The sequence below is a fragment of the Centruroides sculpturatus genome, unplaced genomic scaffold (genome assembly GCF_000671375.1).
Source record: "Centruroides sculpturatus isolate CEXI.00-Female unplaced genomic scaffold, Cexi_2.0 scaffold112, whole genome shotgun sequence".
NCBI classification, from domain to species: Eukaryota; Metazoa; Arthropoda; class Arachnida; order Scorpiones; family Buthidae; genus Centruroides; species Centruroides sculpturatus.
In genome coordinates, this window is record NW_019384367.1 from 698309 (window position 1) to 720708 (window position 22400).

Sequence of the window (22400 nt, forward strand, 5' to 3'; positions counted from 1 at the left end):
CGTCACATTACTTGCCACTTAATTCTTTTTGTCTATATTTTTGTAAATTAAAAAAAACAGTATTGTTCTTTAAAATAGCAGCAGGTTACAACAATAGTTATTTAAATTAATAATTTTTATTTACATATGAAAAGCAATTAACAGTCTTAAATGCAAATTAAAGTCTTAATTTGCATTTAAAAGTGGCACGATAATTGTTTTTATAAACCTGCCCAATGTCCCGCTATTTCTAAGTTAAAATAATTGAACTGNCAAATAAAGAAATCTATAAATTAGAATTTGACTCTGTGAAACTAAATAAAAACTTTCCTTATTATATAAAGGGTGGCTGTCAACTATCAACAGACCATATCATTGGTTTCTTCCCTAATCTTCTTACAAAGTAGTATATTTAGTGAAGAAATTATATAGTCTTACTGTCATAATAGGATCCATTTAAAATAGATCCCTGTAAAATTTCTCCTTTGATTTGCAGTATGACAATGTAGAAATAAAATTTATAATATCTATCATTGTAATTTTGATGATATGAAACGGCGGAAATCATCGAATTTAGAGAAGATGAAAGTCGAACTACACCATAACAGCGCATATAAAGAGGAAAAATTACAAGTAGGCTACAAGAAAAAATACTGTGAATAAGCTGATGTTGCTGAAAAAATATCGAAAGTAAACTGCTAGTAAATATAATTCTGATAGGCTAACTGTCTTTTTATAATACAGTTTTTGTCAAGTTTATTTAAGTATTTATATTGACAAAAGACACACACAATGTTATTCTTGATGTGCCCTTAACAATATTTTTCATTGCTAGTGACATTGAAGTATCCAAGTATAATTCCTTAACCTTGATTACACTGGGATACATCACTGTCATATTTGAATTTTTTCTTTTGTATTAATTTGTTTCAAATAATTTTCAACTACTGTATATCAATTTTTAAGACATTTTAATGTCTTAAATGTCTTAAGAATTGATGTATAGTTGATAAGATTTGATTATTAATTATTAAAACTTCATAAATACTTTTGTTAATGTGTTTGATAATGAAAACGATATGTGAATATGTTTTAAACTATCAAGTTATGCTACTTTCAATGGCATCAATACACGTTGTAAAATTTATGATCTTCCACATATTTCCACACCATCCATTTCTCAAATAAATATTGGTGAACTGTGTTTAACATTTCTGAAGGTTATTTTGTTTTCTCTACATTCTAAATTTTTTTATATTTTAAATTCTGATCTAAGAAATGAAATGTCACATTTAATGCTAGCAACTGTTCTTTAAAGAATAGTATCTTCCTCTTGTTTCTTGTTCTTCCATCAGAATGATTCCATTTCAGAAAAAACTGGAGATTTTTCCGAATTGAATGTTTCATCTGATATTTCATTATTTGAAATTAATGAATTTGCGTTCAATTTTTCTTCTATTTGTTTAATTTCAACTTCATTTGAATATGCATTTTCTATTTGAATGGCTCTGTACGATTTTGATGAAATTTTTAAATTTAACATTGATGAATTAAAAATAGTAAAACATCTTTTGTTTCTTCAATAGGAGTCTTTTTTAATAATTTATTTTCAGGTGCAGGTGCATGTGTTCCTTCTTGCGATATCCTGGGTGTACTGGACATAGCAGTAGCTATTCCCTAGATATCTTTTACTAAAACTCTCACTCTGTTATCCTTTAATAATAAATGATATAATATAAGTTTTTGAAATAAATTATTTAAAGTAGGAAAACAGTAAATCATATTTAAACACTTACATTAATGTTTAGTTCTTTCACAATTACTCAAAAGAGCTCGGAGGATTTTGAAATTCACAATTCCAACTTCTGGAGTTGTCAGAGCCACGTCAAATAATTGGTCTAGAGTGGAAGTTTTAGTATCTGTATTGCAAATATATCTAAAAATATTAGGATAAAATTAATCATTCAATTCTTTCATTAAATAATATCGATTATTAATTAATATATTCAATATATTTATTACTAAAAATGTATTTGTTTACGATAGCCGTCATTATAGTAAAATCTTAATCCTATGTATAAAATATGTTGTAGTTATTTACAATTTGCAGAAAATGCAAGCTAATTAATACTAAATACTGTAAATAATGCACTACTTAATAAATAATTTAAAAATTATAATATTCAAATCAAATCATTTATTAGTGTATTTAGGAATTAATCCTGTTACAAAAGGAACTCTAAATGGAGTCATAACAAATAAAGAAATCTATAAATTAGAATTTGACTCTGTGAAACTAAATAAAAACTTTCCTTATTATATAAAGGGTGGCTGTCAACTATCAACAGACCATATCATTGGTTTCTTCCCTAATCTTCTTACAAAGTAGTATATTTAGTGAAGAAATTATATAGTCTTACTGTCATAATAGGATCCATTTAAAATAGATCCCTGTAAAATTTCTCCTTTGATTTGCAGTATGACAATGTAGAAATAAAATTTATAATATCTATCATTGTAATTTTGATGATATGAAACCGTGCTTTGCTATTTGTTTATGCTTCTGACACAATATAGTGCTATAAATTAAGACACTTGGCGGATTTTCTCATCTTTATTTAGTTGATACGTGTGGAAAAAATTACACGTTTCGAGCTCTTAAGCCCCTCTTCAGTCAACTAAAACATTTAAAAAGGATATAACATACACATAAAAAGGAATACACAAGTTTTGTAAAATTTTTAAAAAATAAAACATACCTATCCATACAGGTTTTATAAATTAAAGTAGCAGTTNTTTTATGTGTATGTTATATCCTTTTTAAATGTTTTAGTTGACTGAAGAGGGGCTTAAGAGCTCGAAACGTGTAATTTTTTCCACACGTATCAACTAAATAAAGATGAGAAAATCCGCCAAGTGTCTTAATTTATAGCACTATATTGTGTCAGAAGCATAAACAAATAGCAAAGCACGGTTTCATATCATCAAAATAAGAAGTTATAATTGAAACGGCGGAAATCATCGAATTTAGAGAAGATGAAAGTCGAACTACACCAGAACAGCGCATATAAGGAGGAAAAATTACAAGTAGGCTACAAGAAAAAATACTGTGAATAAGCTGATGTTGCTGAAAAAATATCGAAAGTAAACTGCTACTTTAATTTATAAGACCTGTATGGATAGTTGACTGAAGAGGGGCTCAAGAGCTCGAAACGTGTAATTTTTTCCACACGTATCAACTAAATAAAGATGAGAAAATCCGCCAAGTGTCTTAATTTATAGCACTATATTGTGTCAGAAGCATATCATTGTAATGTTATAAATGATATTTTGCTTATTTGTTTAAATTTAAAATTTCAAGTTAAAATAATTATTTTTCTGTTTATTTTAACCTAATAAACCACAGGGATTGGGCATCCCTATAATGGAGAATATTAAATGCCAAACTGCGAATAAATAGAGATTACATATAACTGATGTGATAATTTAAATATAAAAATCAACAAACTTAAGATGAACAAGAGCATTTTTATTGTGTCTAATAATATTCTGTGTTTAAAAGCTACGATTTAGGAGTGATCTAATATCTTTCTATCTTAATAAAAAAAAAACATGTTCTGGTACTTCTCATTATATATAATTTTGATCCAATTAATTGAATTTCAATATTCCAAGAAAACGACATGACATTACTCACAAGCCTTAGTTTTTAAATTCAGAACATTATTGGATATAATAAAATAATTGGTCATTATTTTTAATTCATTGATTTTTATACTTAAACTATAGCTTGTGTCAGCACTTGGAGAATGTGATAACCTTCTCCAAGTGCTGACACAAGTTCTTGATAAGAGCAGTTGTCTAGGCGTGAAATCTCAAAGGATGCTTTTCACTCACGACTTGAACGAGACAATATACTTTAATCATTGTGCAAAGTTGGGGAAGAAACTTCAATGATCCTCGAGTAGAACTTTCCAGAAAAAATGTAGTAATAATCTATAAGAAGGCTCTATAAGTATTTAGCTCTCGATTATCTTTCTTCTTTGCCCTCGTTATGTCTTCGTCTAACAATCTTTTCATTCAATATAATCAGTGTTTTTAAATGTTCGCGTTCAATTTATTTGCTGAATATTTCCGATTTAATATGTTTTTTTTTAAATAAAAATACTATTATGTACTCGAAATATTATTTACTTTTTTGATTGAGAGACGCCATGATTTCACCTTGTCCGTGCTCATGTGTAATACTTAGCACCAATCCTGAATAAAACACTATCCATGGTGATGTCGCTATTTATTTTTGATCTGATATTTTATTTCTTCATTATCATTATTTTTTCAGAAACTATCATACAATTCGTCTAGAGTATCCTTATGTCCTTTAATTCTTTATTTCATTTCTTAATATCAAAACGCTATAAATAGAGACAACAATCTGTAATTGAATGTTTTTATTTTTCATGTGGAGATATAAGTCTACATAGCTTTAACCATAATAAAGTACCACTTCCTCATATTAAACGAAAATAAAACCAAACATTTGACTCCTATCTTACAATTAGGATGTCTATTAAACTCAAGTATGTAATTATGCATTGATATTACAAAAAGAACATTAATTCCACGATATTTTCCGTATCTAAAGCAGACATCATTATATGCAGGGGCGGATCTAGGATTTTTGGGGCCTAGGGCTTATTGAAGTCCAATGGGACCCCATTTTTTGTTAGATTAAGAATTTTTAAATTGGGGTTTAAAATTCATTTTTAATAACATCAAAATCAGAGTTGAAATATATTTATTTATGAAATGGTGTTGAATGACAAACTGTATCTTATATATAAGAAACATAAAAAATAGAATATTAAAAATTTATGATAATAATTCAATTTTTGCAGGCCTTTAACACTTGGGGCCCAGGGCTTAAGCCCTATTAGTCCCTATGTAGATCCGCCCCTGATTATATGACAGAGTACACCTTTGAATCCTTTATTGTGGTGAAGAGGAAAGAGAATCTATAAGAGAATAAGCAATTATTTATTGTGACATCGTCACAATGCCGGGCTGTAATTTTTAATCATATTTTTAATTTATTTCACTTAAAATATATGTTCTCCACCTCAAATTTTTAGTAGTGTCTTGCCCCTGTACTTACATCATACTTTTACTTTAACAATAGAGTCGTGCAGTCATCTATTAACTGTTTTCAGTTTTTCAATTGAAATAATTTGACTTTCAATTTACATCGGAAGTTCTTATATAGTTAATCAGGGCCTCCTGTTCCTACGATTTCTATATCTGGATTACATCTATCTAACTCCATTCTTGAGATTAAAGAAAGACAGACAGATAGATGACTGGGGATTTAAAGATCTGCAATTTTTTCATATTGCAACCCAATAAAATTTTGACTAGTTATAGCATAATATTTATTAAAACAACAATTTGCTGTAAACATTGTAGATATATTCTCTTTTATTGGTTTATTCAGAGAATTTTCTTAAAATAATATTCTAAATCTTATTATTTAACAGGCTACTAACGCGAATTCAACTTTAAATAGTAAATACTTACTTTTAATAAACTATATACAAGTATCATTTATTTGTTTCTTCATATTGATAATACATAAGAAGATATGTCAGAAGTAAACTAAATATCTAAAATAAAATAAAAAATTTTAAATAATTGTCAGATTCTAGCAGAATCTTTCGAAAAATACTTACACTAGATAATGTATTTGGTGTAACAACAAAAATCCCTAAGCACGTTAATCCAATAGGCGAACCTTTTAATCTTCCTAAAAATATGTTGAGCTGTAGAATAAAATATTCAGATATTAAAACTATAAAAATAAATCAAATTTTGAATATCTAAAAGAATAAAAATAGGATATCTTCCAGATCAAGTAATTATAAAATAAAAATCTCAATCAATTTCGATCACTGAGAATATCATAATCTCTCTAAACACAGATTTAATTAAAAACAATAAATTTAAAATTTATTTGTATTTTAGTACATAATAAATTAATTAAACTGCAGTACACAATTACCTGTAGACGTATATCAGTGGGTATTTCTTCATCGCACAATTCGATAACAACTTCACGAATGCTGTGAGCCTTTATAAATTTGCGATAATTATTATTTTAGAAAAATATACAAAAAATATATTTAAAATACTTACAGCAACATTTACATAACCTGCTAAAACTGTAAACCCACAAATTCCAAAAAGTGAAAATATAGAGAAGAAATAAATAATTATTTTAACAAACATTTCTTTATCGTGAAAGAAACTTTTTAAACCAATAAACATCAAAGGAACAACTAAAGTATATAAAAGAAATAAAATCCATTGAAACATGATATCAGTTGCTTGTACAAGCAAAGAAACAAGATGGTGACGAAACTGAATAGCTTTCACATTATAAATTTCAGTTAAATTATTTAAAATATATTGAAAATGATGACGAACTTCATCAAATTTTCTTTTTAAAATAATACAAATTAAAATTCCATAATTTAATTCTGCCATTACTAAGAAGCAAATTGCATTACAACACAGGAAAAAGTGGGCATAAATACACAGAATCGAAAGCTTGGATATGTATTTCACAAAGACTTTGTTAACATTATATATAGCCATTAATACAACGATAACACATGAAAATAGAAAAACGGGAATGATAATTTTAGAAAATGTTCTTTCTATTTTTAATAATATTCTATACGTTTGGAGTGAATGTGAAAGTGTTGCATGATCAAACGTTCTCAACCACAATGTACTAATTTGCCTTTCAGATTTTGAAGGTAAAGAGGTAAAATTAAACAAATAGGAGAAAATTGTAGAAAGAAGTGCTATGTCGAAAAGTAAAAACATTACATCATTATAATTCTTACCGAAAACTTTATATAAAGCGAATCTAAGAGAGTTCTCACAATTGAAGATATTCATTATAATAAGGATTAAGTAAAATATTGTAGAAGAAAATAAAAGAAAAAATACGGTTAAATCATAATAATAGATTTTTTTATCAAGTTTATTAAAACTTAAACCTGCCCAACTTAATCTGCTATGAATACTCTTTGTTAGACAATACCAACATTTGAAAACGATTTCATTGCGAGAAGATTTCAAACATTTACACACTTCTATATCTGGCATACTTTCAAATGCAAATTATCTAAAAATAAATAAAAACAAATGTTAGTAAAGTATTTCAAATATCATTAATTTTTATTTAATTGTTTGGTTATAGTATATACAGTATAGTCTATATAGGCTAAGTTAAACTACAGTATAAACATTAACTGGAATAAAGATAAATTAGTTCTTTTTACCTCTTTGTCCTTACTTTTTACATTTCTATGTATATATTGTCTACTTGGACTTTGTTTATTAATAGGACTTATTATACTGGTGAAGTTTCTGATTAACGAAGAGTCCTATTAATAAACAAAAGTCCAAGTAGACAATACTTATATACACAGAAATGTAAAGATGAATTAGTATCGGTATGATAGAAATCGCATTTATTCTTCAATAACGGATCCAAAAATTTTTAGAGACAGTATAAACAACATTATTGGTTATACAAACTACTTAGTTACTTATGACTAATGAACAGGCTTATTACACACCAACCTATTTAATTAACTTATCCAAAATGCATTTTGGCTTTATTGGTCTTTATCAATTGGATGATCTACAAAAAACAGAGTCTATGATGACAATCGCCAACATTATCATATACGTTAATAGTACAAATTATTACATACACCTTATTAATAGGGCTCTAAATTATCATTAGGACAGTAACACAACAATACTAAACAAGTCCAATAAAAACCTTGTGAATAGTCCTTCGGTCTTCTTTATGGTTTTGGTAATTTTCTATTCTTCTGTCTCCACCACATTTCTAGGATATGCTGGTTCAATTTCCTTTTCTTGACTTATATTTTCATTCGGATTATTTTTGGACGCGGCTTTCATTACGATTATGTATGATCCTATACATGTTTTGGTCTTAATATACAGATTCACACATTCATACGTAACTAAGTAGTTTTTATGATTAATTAAGACAATTGGTTGTTTATATGGAATCGTTTTGCACTAAAGAAAAGAAAGTCAGCAACAGAATCCGATCAGATATTAAAATTTGTCTTCAATAACCCGCAGCTGGCACGTGTTATCCAATCGGTAACTGTCATTGCGAAAACAAAGGGAGAGAAAATTTATACGTTTTTTTTGAAAATCAGAAATAAATAACTGCTAAAGAAAGCTTAACGCTTTTTCACATTTATGAAGGACCGAAGAAATCTATACTAATATTATAAAGAGGTAATGTTTGTATGTATGTATGTATGTAAGTTTCTTTGCAGCAGGTAATCTCCGAAACTACTCATCCGATTTCAAAAATTTTTTCACCAATATTTAATTAAAATGGAACCTCAGGGTGGACATAGGCTGTATATTATTCCGATAAACATTCATATAAATTAAAAAATATAATCTAGATTAAGGCTTTTATGTCCAACAGATGGCGCTACGAGTATGACGCCCTAAGTTTGCTTTTCTGTGAGGCATTATGCTTTTCTGTGAAAATGAACTAAAGCGGATCATCTTCTGTCTATCTATATAAATAAAAATGTAATGTTCGTTTGTTCCTACCGACTCATTTGAAATTTTCACACAACGCTGCATTCGAATACGCACGTCTTTTTATATAATATAAGTGTCGAAGTTCCCCCCACTGAAGGGAGATGGTTAGGATTAAGGCTTACCGTAAAGAACTCTGCTTCTATTTATACTATTTTAGATGCGGTTTTTTTGCGTTTTTGATTGCGTTTTAATAGGATACGTCAACAGAATGTACACTAAGAAGGGATTTTTCGATATTCTCCCGCGGGGGAGAGGGACAGAATTAAGGCTTACTGTGAAAAACTTGGCTTATATTATATTATTTTAGATGCGGGTTTTTGCGTTTTTGATTGCGTTTTAATAGGGTACGTCAAGAGAATGTACACTAAGAAGAAATTTTTCGAAAAATTTCTCCCCCCACGGGGGAAGTGTTATACATTTATAATGGGTACATTTTGAGCCACAACAATGCGTGGCGGGGTCTGATAGTAATATAATATAATATTACAGTTTTACTTATTTATTTTTAAATAGTTTATTATTAAATTAATATTTTTGTTAAAAAGTGATAATTTTATATCAATATATTTATATTCAAAGTACTTCACGTGCAAGTTATTCGTATTAGTTTTATTAATGTCATGGGAACTCATTTTATGTGGCAAATACATTTATTAGTATACATCAATATATTACATTTTTCATCATTAAAAAAATAAATATGTATGCTTTTTCTTTCATTTGTTTATTGAATCAAAAATGCTTAAGTTATTATTACTATTTCTTAATATTTTAAGAAGCGTAAATTAAACAAGCAAATTAAGTAATTAAAGGCAAGAAACGAAGAAAAAACTTATATATCTGTACAGCTTTGTTCTGAATTTAATGATAAAGTTTCATGCGACCTAGGTGAAATTTTCAGTGTTATATAAGAATCATGAATATGAAACACAAAGGCTTATATAGATGAAGGAACAGCAGTCATTTGTCAAGGTTCTGGATTTAGAGTGATCCTTAAAATTCAATTTAATTAATTAATTAATTAATTAATTTTTTTGGTACAAAAAAATGACTAATTAATTTTTTTGGTACAAAAAAATGACGTAAAAGGGATTTTAAAATGTTCATTTAAGACTATCCTGGTCATAGCTCTCTTCTCTCAGACCATACGTATGGACATATTTGTGAAAACAAATATAAATAACTTCTACATTAAAAGTTATTAACCACAAAAAAGTTTAAAGTACAAAATACAAATTCAATATACAGTAAAAATTTTAAATCTAAACTTAACTAATAAACTTGTTTTATTACTACAGTATTTCTACAAATTATGCGGAACAATCATTTAATCCATACAGTTAATTAAAAATATGTCTATAGTTTTATATTATATATTTATTGAATGATTTTATAAAATAATTAATAATAAAATAAAATAAAACATGACGCAACAAACTTCATACTAATTTGTTATAATTAAACAATTATTTATTGACATCGTTACAATACCAGACTTCAATTTTTACTCATATTTTTAATTTTAAAATATTTGCTCTCTACCTCAAGTAGTGTCTTGCCCCTGTACATCATACTTTTCCGTTAGCAATTGCGTCGTGTTACCGGTACAACTATTATTGTAATTGATTTAGCTCGAAATAAAGCTTAATTTGTGTCAAATTGAAGTGGAATTACAAATTTTGAAAGGCAATATTTTCGAAAATTATGTAAAAACGGTATTATTTCTTCACTCCAGTATAGTATAATTTATATGAAAATTTTAAAATAAAAGTTATCGCGTTAAAACTTGATCCGATCTCAGTTCTATTCACAGGACAGAGGAGATATATCCCCAATACAAAAATATTGATGCAAAAATATCGATAAATTGTTCTCCTCTCAAGATACATATTTTTACACAACTTACTTTTATTTTATACCATACTACAAAAGTTAGGAGTAGAAACGCTCAAAATTCGACAATGAGAAATTCTTCTTATTCTTTGTCATTGAGCCGATTTCCCATATATAGACTATATACAGATCGATGCCGATAATACTATAGTATACTATACTATAGTATTATTTTTAAAACCGCCGTTAATACTATAGTATTATCGGCGGTTAGTATTATTAGTACAAAAGCCCTTATCAGCTTTTTAAAAAATTATTTTTAAAAAAGCTGATAAGGGCTTTTGTACACCTTTTCCTGCATTCAAACAGATCAGGAAGTCCGATAATTTTCAGATTAACTACGATATAAAAGCTTAAAAGAAGAATTTCTGTTGAATTGTGATAAATTTTTATATTTCTCGAAAAACGAATAGTTAAAAATTGTGTGAAGCCATCTGTTATGAAATTTTATTACAAAATAATTCTTATATGTATAATTATTTTAAAAGCAAGAGTTGTTTTTGGTTGCTTTTTAGTTGCTTTTTAATTATTTCCGCTCTGTAGGCACTAATAAATCTATTATGGGTTCGGCCAGGCTCAAAATGGTGCGATCAAATGATAGGGATAGGACCATTTCTCGAAAAATTGCTGGGATTTTTCGACTCGTCCGGATTCGCTCCTGAGTCCCAGAGCAATAGGTTGCCATCTTAGGCTGTGTACACATTAGGCGTTTTTAAACGCGAGTTTTAAAGAACCAAGAGTTCTGCATATGTATATATACTCAAACGCGTGCTTCTTGCCAAGCGCGCGTCAAACGCGCGTTGATAGATTTTTGTTAGAACGCGCGTTTCGCGGGCGTCAGCCGCGCGCTTTGAGATATATGTGCTGCCATGTTGTTGTACTGTACATTCGATCGCGCGCTTTCGGGTAGAATGGACGTACGTTGGCCGAAATGGAGAACGATCATTTCGATACTGATCTATTAATTGATGAAATCTAAAAGAGACCAGCCATCGTCAAATGATTTTATAGATATTCTAAAAGAATTAAAAAATTTGGGTTCATATTGTCTTAGTTTTGGATACAACGTCACAAACATTCCATGCGTCAGTCTATCTCGTAATTTTGGGTGCACCCAAAATTCTCTTTGCCTCTGCCATCGTCTTTTATAGCGACGATGGAGGAGGCACACACAAGCAATTACTTTCACGTCCATTTCCAAACTGAGCCAGTGCTCATTCTCCACTAAACGGTCATCGAACGCCGAGCTAACGCGCGGTGTGTACGCTGCTGACGCGCGTTTAACGCAACGCAAAGCGCCTTATGTGTACACAGCCTTAACCTTAACTTTTGACGGCCGGATGCTCGAGCGGTTAGCTCGAGCATCCGGCGTCAAAAGTTTTTGGAGTAGAAGTGAAATTCTAAACAAATTATAAATGCCAGTAACGAGTACAATTTTTATTAAATCTAACCTCACTCCAGAGATATGACACGACTTCTTTATCTCCCTATCTTTTTTATAAAGATATTTCTGCTTTTACATTTTTAGGCTGGTGTCAAAACATAATGAAATGAAAACAAAAACAAAACCACGGATCAAAATTTCATCGATCTCCATACTTCCTCCACGTAATATTTTATAACAGCCAGGAAAGTAATAAGTAGTTTTAATAATGTCTTCGATAAACATCTGTTGTTTGAACTAAATCAAACCAACATTAAATCAACCAAAAAAGTTTTATTTATTTATAAATATAATCTATATACGAAACGAATATTAATTAACTAATAGCTAGTACTTATTTATATTTCAAGTTTCTATTTAATCTATAAATATATTATTTAAAATTAGTAAAGTTTGACACAAAAATTTTGAGTCAAAATCTAAAAATTTTTCTTACCTAAATTTGGTTAGAGACTTGATAATATGGCTTTAAGAGATTAAATAAAATCGATACTTTATGAAATATGATCAATATATTTCTCACAAATCATAACGTAAATGGATTTTCCTGAAAATTTTTTTAAAATATTTAATTCTGGTTGTCTTAAGAATTTTAAGAGATGGTAAACATTCTAGTAACAGCTATGAGATTTAATGATTTTTACATCTACCAGATATTGATTTGGCTAATAACATTATTAATGTTCAATCATATTTAGTGCATGTTTCTAATTATATTCAAATCAAGTAATTATAATTTACATCTATAATATATATAATCGTACATAATTCATTTTTCTACGATAATTGTAAAAATTCCTGTTTATTAAAAGATGATCAGTTACTGTTCTGTTGTAGCGTATTGATTATTAAAAATTTACTGTTAAATTTTCAGAACGTCAAAACCGTATTTTAAAAACACATATTGGAAATATAGAAATTAAATTAAATTAAATTAAATTTTAAAATATAATAATCATTTTATTAATATAGTAAAACTTGTTTAACTGACTAAAACGGAACACGACGGCCAGAATTTTCCGTTTTTGCAAGTTTCTGTTTAATAGAGGATTCTGTATAATCTTAATCAAGAAAAATATAAAATAGACTATGACTCTGAACCACGGCCTGAGCTCTCAAGTTATAATTTGGTTGCTGTTATACCAAAATATTCCGCTTTAATCGAGTTCTTTCAATCAATTCTGTCTAAAAGTCCTTTAAAATTCTGCAATTCTGTCTAAAAGTCCTGTCTAAAAGTAACGCAGAAACTTTTTCGTTTCTGCGTTAGACAGAATTCCAATTTATAATAGAAATTTTATATAGAAAATCCGTTTAGAGAATTATTTTCCGTTTACACAGGTTTCCGTTTTATAGAAAGTCTGTTTTAGACAAGTTTTACTGTAATTATATTATTATTAGACATCACGTAGGCTATACCTTCTAACAATACACTGTTTTAACATGATGGATATAATAAATTTTAATTAATTGGAATTATTAATACATTATAAATAAAAGAATGCCATTCTATAATTTTCTTCACAACAAACCTGTCTTAATGAAGGAATGGCTAGTAAAATTAAAGATTTTAAACCTAAAATAACACATGAATTTTTTCGGTACATTTCGACGTCAATTTTTTACTAATAGAAAATAATAAAATTCAAATGCTATACCAATTATATTTATATAAGCCTATAATGAGTATCAGAATAAACCAAAACGTTGGGAACGACGAAAATCCATTAAATTCATCGGAACGACCATAATAAAATGCGTATATGATGCATCAGAAACCATTGTCGAACTTAGGATCTAGTTATCAAAACCATCTATAACAATAAGGCAGTGTTCACATGGCCCTGTTGTTGTATAAATTATTAATAAATATACTGTAGTTTAATTATAGCCTTTAAACCAGGGGTGTCCAACCCGCGGCCCGCGGGCCGCATGCGGCCCAAGGCAAGTTCCAATGCGGCCCAATAAACGTGTAAACAAAACCGACAGATTTTATTTTATTATATTTTATTTATTTCAACGGCACAAATTCAAAAAAGACGTTTCACAAAGCAGTAAACCTTTATACATATTTTAATTTTGAGTGGAAAGGAAATATTTTCAAATACTTGGAAATGAGTGAATGAGGAAGGTATATTAAATAAAGCTGAAGTTGTGACTTAAAGGAGTATAGACTCAAATTCGGGGAAAGGAGAGAAAGGCCAAAAGATAAAATGATAATGAGAAAGGTTAAATATATAATACCTTTCGTTATGCAAATATTGACCCTTAATTTTTCAACTTACCTCACTTTTTTATCTTGGGTCCTTTCTCTCCCTTTCTTGTTTTGGATCTATAATTCTTTGAGTCCCAACTCCAGCTTTATTTAGTACTCCTTCCAGCTTTGCAAGATTTGGCTACTTTGCACCAAATTTGGCTACCTTTTTATTAGTTTGGCGTAAAAAATATCATTTGATGCATTGGCTACTTTTTGGGTTACATATTATTTATAAATATATTAGTTGAATAAAAATGCACTTTAAAATGGTGCTTTGTCATTTTTTTTATTAATTAGAGATCCAAATGAAACAAATATTTGTGTTTTTCAAATAAATTTTTATCTCCTTTATAATAAATGAATTTATTTATTTCTAAATAAAAATTGAAAGTGTCTGTAGAAGTAATTTTTTAAAATATCCTTATTCGTAATAAAGTTTTAATGCTTATTACTATAATCTGGACATGTTAGTTCTTAAATATACTTGTATATTTAAGGATTGGGCCAAAATATACTTGGGCCACAAGTATATATATTATACTTGTTTCCCAAAACTCCACGACTTCTTCCAATGTGGCCCAAAGAAACAAAAACGTTGGACACCCCTGCTTTAAACCTTATCAGGCAGAAAAAATAATCTGGTTTCCTGCGATATTGAATGGTATGAATAGAATAGCTTTTTGTTTTTCATATTTGACTCTTTTAGCCCGGTGCGCAATTAATCCTGTACATAATAATCAAATATCCTCGAACGCAAATAGTTTCGAGAAAAAGGAACCAATTTTAAATTATTATATTTTCGTGCTCTGGGACAAGCATAACCGAAAGAGAATGAGAAGCGAGTTTTTTGCGCTAAAAGTTTTACAAATAGTCACATCATACCAAGTTTTTGAGTATATTAAGAGAAAATGGAATATGTCAAATATCTTAAAATAAAGGACTTTTACAGAGACGTGTATAACGACCGCAATCTGCATCGAAAGTACATTTAGAGATAATGATACTGTACTGAGTACATGACATGGACATGAGTCATTTTTGTAGTGGAATATAAAAGTAAATTTAAGTATCCGGATGCCATTATCGTCAAGAATTTTTAGAGTGGGATGTTTTTCATACACTGTTGTCGACAAGAATTATTTAACAGAAATTATCACCATCATAATAAATATAAACTTGTTGATATCAATATTTAATCGTAGCCTACTGACCCTGGCATAGTTGATTATGGGTAACATTTAAATAGTAATCTAGAGTTTTCTTAGCATAATAGTTTTATGTTATTTATAACTTAGGCCAAATAACCTAGTTCTAAGCTGTCAGCACTAAAGATAACTCCTATCTCCTTCCTATAAATTCATTCGCATTTGAAATAGGCTATAGTCTGACTCAATCTATGTTAATAGGTTTAATAGTAATTTAATGTACAGTGTACATAAAATAAGTTTTTCTACAAAATATTTATTTTGTTCCTAAAAATTGTATTTTTAATTGATATATAGCCTATAATATAAACCCAATTTAAATAGTTATAAGGTTATAAATGTATATTAAAATTTAGTTTTGTAATCAAAATCTGTATAAATAAAACTGTGACGATATCGATTATATTACTGTAACAGAATTATGTTACATTAAAGGTGTTTTACCTAGAACACAAGAAAGTCCAAAGTGGACAAAGACGCAATAGATATCGCAATCTGTTTGGATGTTTGTTGCCGCATAACGGAAAAACGGCCTGAACACATTTAAACCAAACTTCATATTTTGAATCTTTCGATTCATGAGAAGACTTAAACGTACTGTACAGTACATATTATCACTAAATCTAATTATATAAATCAGTGTTTTTCAACCTTCTTGAATAAGCGACCCCTTTACAAGTTAAAAAATTCTGGCGACCCTCCCAGAGCCGTATTAAAACTATATCAGTGATTTTAAAAACTACGTATTTAATTTTCTTTCTTTAAATATCGATCGAAAAACCAATTGTACTGTAAAATAAAGTCACAGCCTTCTCACTGAAATTCTACTTTTTTTTTTATTGTAGTGTAGGACCTACAAACATTTGTCTTTTTCTTTCACCCGCGACCTACCGTGTAAGGCTTTGCGACCCCCTGGGGGTCGCGACCCACAGGTTGAAAAACACTGTTATAAATTAAACTTCAACGGATTTCTGTCTCTTTGACTCTCTGTTCACTAGATGGCGACACATGAATCAACATCTGTCCGTCAAGCACTTATATATACATATATATATATATATATGTTGAAGTCAAAACCCGTTTTTAGTTAGAACGCGTTTTAACAAGTTGAAATTAGTTTATATTGGATGTCTTTGTTAAAACCAGTTTTGTCTAGTTAAAACTAGTTTTAACTCAAATTCATTTTTGACTAGCAGTAAATTCTAGTTTTAATTAGTGTAAGTTCGCCGACTTCCAGGGGGAATCGTTAATCCGCTTCAGGATGATCTAGGGTCGTTCGCGTGTGGGTGTAGCGGAGGAGACACAGATGACAAGTATCTGACAAAAATCTGTTTAATTTAACAAGAAATAACTTACACTATGCACAAAGTTCCTTAACCAATTAAATGTTCGTAAGTTTTAAGTGTCGAGGATGTTTTTCTATCGTCCCTCGGAGATGGGCCCCGGGGCTGCGGCAGGTAAGGAGACTTGTCGGTAGGCGTCGGCGGCACGGCTCTCTCGATGGTTACTAGTGCGGAATCTTCGTCTTCTGTGCGTCAACACACAGTGAGTTTTTTCGCTTCAGACTTTCCGGAGTGCAGGTACTCCGTAGCACAGTTTACGGAAGCGGTCTCTCTGATCGGGGATTATATCAATCTCCGTTCTCTAATTTGTTTATTCTGATTGGCTCCCTCGTCTGTCTGTAAGCGAAAGACGATTCCTTTTCGAGTCATGAGAATGATCCGCCTTGAAGAATCTACTCGACACCATCCGTTATTCTGGATGCAAAATGTTGATGGAACTTTGAAACTTGCGCTCATATTTTCCACCATTGTTGTCTAGTCTGTGACGTTTCTGAAATGTAACGACACGACGCGATGTCCTTTTTCGTCATTAATCTTTCCTCTTTTCAAAATTTCTATGTTCTAATTATGTGCATATGAGCGACTCTTCAAAGGTCCATCTCTACTGGAGGTCGTTTGTTTACAATTATTTATCATTTAAAATTATTGCGTTCCGTTTACATCAATAGCGTTTTTTTTTTCTCTCGCCGCGGTTTCATATGACTAACACAACTAATTCGATCTTTGATCGGTCTTTAACAATAGACAATTTTTTCTAGTTTCGTTTTAATAAATTTCTAATAATAAATGTTTAATTTCAACCCGTTTTTGGAACCTCAAAACAAAACGGGTTTTATCAAAGACATCCAGTATAAACTAGTTTTAACTAGTTAAAACGCGTTCTAACTAAAAATGGGTTTTGACTGCAACATATATAAGTCGAAATATGTATGTTTGTATGTATATTAGCTGAAAGTTTCTATATCGTTCAACGTATCCGCACCAAATTTGGCATGAATATTCTTTGAAACCTTAGAAAAACTATTACGGAGATCCTCAACTCTCTTAAACCCCAGCAATTTTTTTTTTGCTTTGCATTTTCATTATTGTAAATACTCGAGTAAATAAATGTATATTTTAGTTATGAAACTGTTTTGTTTTAGATTTAGAAAAACATTCAGACATCCAACTTCCAAGTCATTTGTAGTTATTTAGTGTATGCATGTGTGTGTCTTTGAACAAATTGAAGTTGCTTTGAAAATACATAATTGTTTTTTACAACTGTTAATAAATCCACTTGTGAGCATAGAAATACGTATTTAATAATTTATTTACTTAATAAGTAAATTAATAAACAAATACAATAATAAATAATTCGGTAGTGAAAAATGTAATGCATCTTTACTGCTAAAATAAACTTTATTTCGCATAAAATTGACTCTAATTTTAAATATTTCATGTTTAAAATTGTTGTTCTGTTGCCTTTCTTGTCAGTCAAGATAAATGAAAGAAGTTTAATTAATAAAAATAAATGAAAATATCAATAATTAATTTTAATTTAAAATCATAAATTATTTTACTATCTACAGAAAAAACGCAAATGAAAGAATTATAAACATTTAAAATGAGCAAAATATGTTTATTTATATAAATTCGACTTCAATACTGTCTTATTGAAGTCGTATTTGTGTCGATTGAAGTTGATGAGGCGTTATGGAAGGCGTAGTTTGTAAAAATGTACCAATGAAAATACTCCAGACGTCGTAGCAAAGTAAGGAATATAAATACGCATCCGGGACAGACCGCCCTAAAAATTTCCTGGCTGCCATAGACCGTAGAATCACGGCTTAGCAGCTTCGGCCATCCGGTCCTAATAGAAAAACATTTAATGAATACTTTTTATTATAAATTTTTCTGTTAGATTTATAAAACATCTTTTTAGTTACGTCTTAAATAAAGATATTTTATGAGCTTTAAGATAAAATATCTTTGAGAGTTATATCAAATCTTTCAATAGAATATATGAAATAAATATGGAAAAAATTGTTTTGTACATCTCTAAAACTTTAATTTTTAATTGACTAAATTAAAAATGTTCATATCTACATTAGTGAAGAAATGAAATAAAAGGAAAAGCTAATTGGCTATTTTGATTAACTATTTCCTGTAACATTGATTGAGTGTTGATAATTACAGAGTAAATGCATTATATTAGTATTCTTCTTAGTTATATTACTTAAAATTTTGAAGTGGAATTTAATTTTGTTTGTGATTAATTATGAAAATCAGATTCAATTTCATGCATATTTTTATAATAATTTCTTTAATTTTATTTCTATGTGCTTTAATTTGTATTATTCTCATTCTATTTAGTTTAACTAATAATTCATTAGAAAATAATTCAAACTATGAAGCGTATAATTCAGGTAAGTCTTAACAGCAATAAATATTGATACATTAAAAATTTTTAATAACGATATTTTTTAATGTCAAAATATATTTTAATTTTGTATTAATATGCTACTTTTGTTTAATTATTAATATTTAAATATGTTGTCTCTCTCTCTTTTAGAAAAACAAATAATTAGAGAATTTAATAATGGGTAAGATATCTTATAATAGGTTTATTATTTATTTCTCAAAAATGTTTATAACTTCACACTTATATTTCAGCGATAATGAATATTTTAAAAGAAAGAGAGCAGCTACTGCTATCAAAAGAAAGTTATGGGATGAAGGTGTTATTCCATTTGAAATTGGTTATGAATATCTTTGTGAGTATTTAAATCTTATAAGAAAACAAACTGTTAGATTAAAATATATAAATTAACTATTTGCTTGAAAGATTTTCAGTTTAAATTAATACACGAAGCATTTCGTGAATGGGAAGCTGAAACGTGTCTCAAATTCATTCCAGCTGAGCCTTCACACGAATATAGAATTATTGTGAAAAAAGGAGGTTCGTGTGGGTTAGTATTTAAATAATTTATATGAAAATTGAAGCTTTATTTTATTTATTTATTTTATTACTTCCAAGTTGTTGCTCTCTTTTTGGAAAAACGCAAAGAAAACAGAACTTGATCATCAACTATGTCTGTAATTATTCAATGATTTTACATGAGTTAGGACACGTGATTGGATTTCATCACGAGCAAAACAGACCAGATCGTGATAAATATATTAAAATATTATATGGCAACATCCAGAGTAGTAAGCCAGATATCATTTTATAGGAAATCATCATTAAAAATTAAATTATATGAAATGTTTTCTTTTATTTTCAGGTAAACGCGTACAATATGAAAAATTAACAAAAGAGGAGGTTAATTCACTAGGATTTCCTTATGATTATAACAGTATTATGCATTATTCATCTCGCTATTTTTCAGTTTCTTCAAAAGAAGAAACAATGATATCTCTCAACCAATCTGTATCTTTAGAAGAAGAAAGAAAGCATCTTAGCAAAATAGACATTGCACAAACTAATAAACTTTACAATTGTCCAAGTATTTTATTTTTTCTATTTATATTCATATATTTTAATAATATATTTGCTATAAGTTTGCAGAAATTCGCTTCTTTGTGAATGGAACAGTGTTCCATAATAACGCATGCCTTTTATTTTCAATGTTTATTTTTTCTTTTCTTATACGCGTTTCAGGAGTTTCATCTCTCCTCCTTGGTATGGTATCGGTTTGTGTGCATATTGGGCTGCAATTTCAAAAAATTGTAGACTTATAAATTCCCACTGTCGTCCGTCTTCTTGTCTGTCTGTCCTTCCTTAATCTCGAGAACGGAGCTAGATAGATGAAAGACAAAACCAGATATGAAAACTTTAGGGGCAGAACATCACGATTAACTTATATGAATTTCCGATACAAACCGGAACTCATGTTATTTCAATTCAAAAAGTTTTTCCTGAAAGGTATTAGATGACCCGCACGACTCTATTGTTAAAAGAAAAGTATGATGTACTGTACAGTACATGGACGAGTCACTACTAATTTGAGGTGGAAAGCATATATTTTAAATTAAATATATTAAAAATATGATTAAAAATTGCAGCCCGGCATTATGATGATACCACAGTAAATAATCGCTCGTTTATTTTACATTTTCTTAATCTACATTTACATCAGTTTAGGGTAATTTTTACATTTAATCTAGTGCTTGCTTATACATTTCTATAGTTCAAAATATCCATTTACTTGGTATTATTTTTAAAGGTCCCGAATTTTCAAGAGTCACTCGTACTACCGTTTTAGTGATTGGAGAAACGTCACCGCTACACTTTATAAAATATTCGGTGAGGTTGAGTGTTCTTTCCGACTATTGAGGGGGTTTATATTATTAGTTTACAAAAAGGTTTTTACTTTTAATATATTTCCAAAGACAATTTTTGTTTCTAAATTAAATTTCTGTAGAAAGCCCTAAAATTTTTTCTTATCTATTGTCACCATTTTACCCTTTTATGTTTAATTAAAAGTATTAAAGGCCATTAAAATTAACTAAAATTATATTCCTAGCTATCTTCCTAGCTTGATCTATTACTCCCTTTCCACTCTTTACCAGTTTGGCCCTTTATTTATACTACATCTCTTTAGATAGCGCCGTTGCATATGCTTGTTTCGATTACAAGATCGCTTTCCAGTATGATTTTATTTCCATGCTTTTATTAATATTTAGATTATCATTATTTTTCTAGATTTACATGCTTTCTTTAAATCGTTTAATATGTATATACAAACAGGTACCGTACTGAGGAGGGAGATGAAACTTCTGAAACGCGTATATGGGAACGAAATAAAGATGGGAAATAAAAGGCGTTTGCGTTGTTGTAATGGAACACTGTTACACAAAAGAAGAAACGACAGATGATACAACGGAGTTCCGGAAAAATAAAACCAAATGTATTATTCTCTTATGTTTAATATTCAATATACTAATTACAACATACATTTATATCTTTCAGAATGCTTGTTTAATATTAGAGATGAATCAAGAACAATATCAACTAAGGATCAAAGACTTAAGTTGGCAAAAGAGAGATATTGCCAATGGTACATTAAAAGATATCCAGGCGAATTTATTCATTTTTACATAGATTATCATGATATAACTGAAACTGAAAACTGTTCCGAAAATTATTTAGAAATTCGCGATGGATATTGGTCTAAATCACCACTTATAGGTAACGTTTTACAATATTAGATATATCTATATTTTAGTATAAACTTCACTGTGACTTTTTCGTTTTGCAACGTTTATCTGAACTAAAATTGTTTATATATATATATTAGGGTTTCTGAAACGGGATTCCGGGATCCCGGTTGTTTTTTTAACCCGGGAAATATCCCGGGAAATTTTTCTTATCCCGGGAAATCCCGCAAATTTCTTAAAAATTCACTTTTTTTCTTATTTTGTGTTAAGGTTGAGGAGTTTTGCAAATAGAAAGCATAATTAACTCATTCACTGCCAGAATACATTTGTATTTATTAATTTTAAACCTACCTATTAGTTTTTTTAAATTTTTGCTCGTTATAGCATGTCACAAATGGTCAATAATCAATATATAGCTTATTTGTGGCAGGACTATAAAAATTCTTTACTTGTCGGAACCTGTAATATCTGGA

At 29.1% G+C, this 22400-nt stretch overlaps 2 protein-coding genes across 4 annotated transcripts in view; one reads left to right on the forward strand and one right to left on the reverse strand.

The window, feature by feature from the left end:
* Nucleotides 1-689: 689 nt before the first annotated feature.
* LOC111612938 lies at nt 690-17028 on the reverse strand. 3 transcript variants are annotated; one of them, XR_002754697.1, is made up of 8 exons: nt 16802-17028; nt 12423-12533; nt 6169-7168; nt 6035-6103; nt 5706-5795; nt 5554-5639; nt 1776-1915; nt 690-1692 (listed from the first exon to the last, which is right to left on the reverse strand). XR_002754697.1 is itself a non-coding variant. In XM_023354231.1 (7 exons), the coding sequence occupies exons 3-6, from the start codon at nt 7147-7149 to the stop codon at nt 5577-5579; spliced, it is 1203 nt and encodes a 400-aa protein (XP_023209999.1). In that variant the 5' UTR covers nt 7150-7168; nt 12423-12533; nt 16802-17028; the 3' UTR covers nt 1701-1915; nt 5554-5576. The 3 variants fall into 3 exon arrangements, 1 of the variants encoding a protein (XP_023209999.1); XM_023354231.1 differs by lacking the exon at nt 690-1692 and having other exon boundaries at nt 1701-1915; XR_002754698.1 differs by lacking the exons at nt 12423-12533; nt 16802-17028 and having other exon boundaries at nt 6169-8365.
* Nucleotides 17029-19063: 2035 nt separating this feature from the next.
* The window catches only part of LOC111612950 (tolloid-like protein 1), a 9950-nt gene continuing 6613 nt past the window's right edge, over nt 19064-22400 (forward strand). The window contains exons 1-7 of the mRNA XM_023354244.1: nt 19064-19193; nt 19340-19370; nt 19441-19541; nt 19613-19736; nt 19805-19977; nt 20052-20273; nt 21740-21958. Of these exons, the coding sequence (XP_023210012.1) occupies nt 19067-19193; nt 19340-19370; nt 19441-19541; nt 19613-19736; nt 19805-19977; nt 20052-20273; nt 21740-21958 (997 nt within the window). The 5' untranslated portion in view covers nt 19064-19066. The remainder of the gene's footprint in view (nt 19194-19339; nt 19371-19440; nt 19542-19612; nt 19737-19804; nt 19978-20051; nt 20274-21739; nt 21959-22400) is intronic.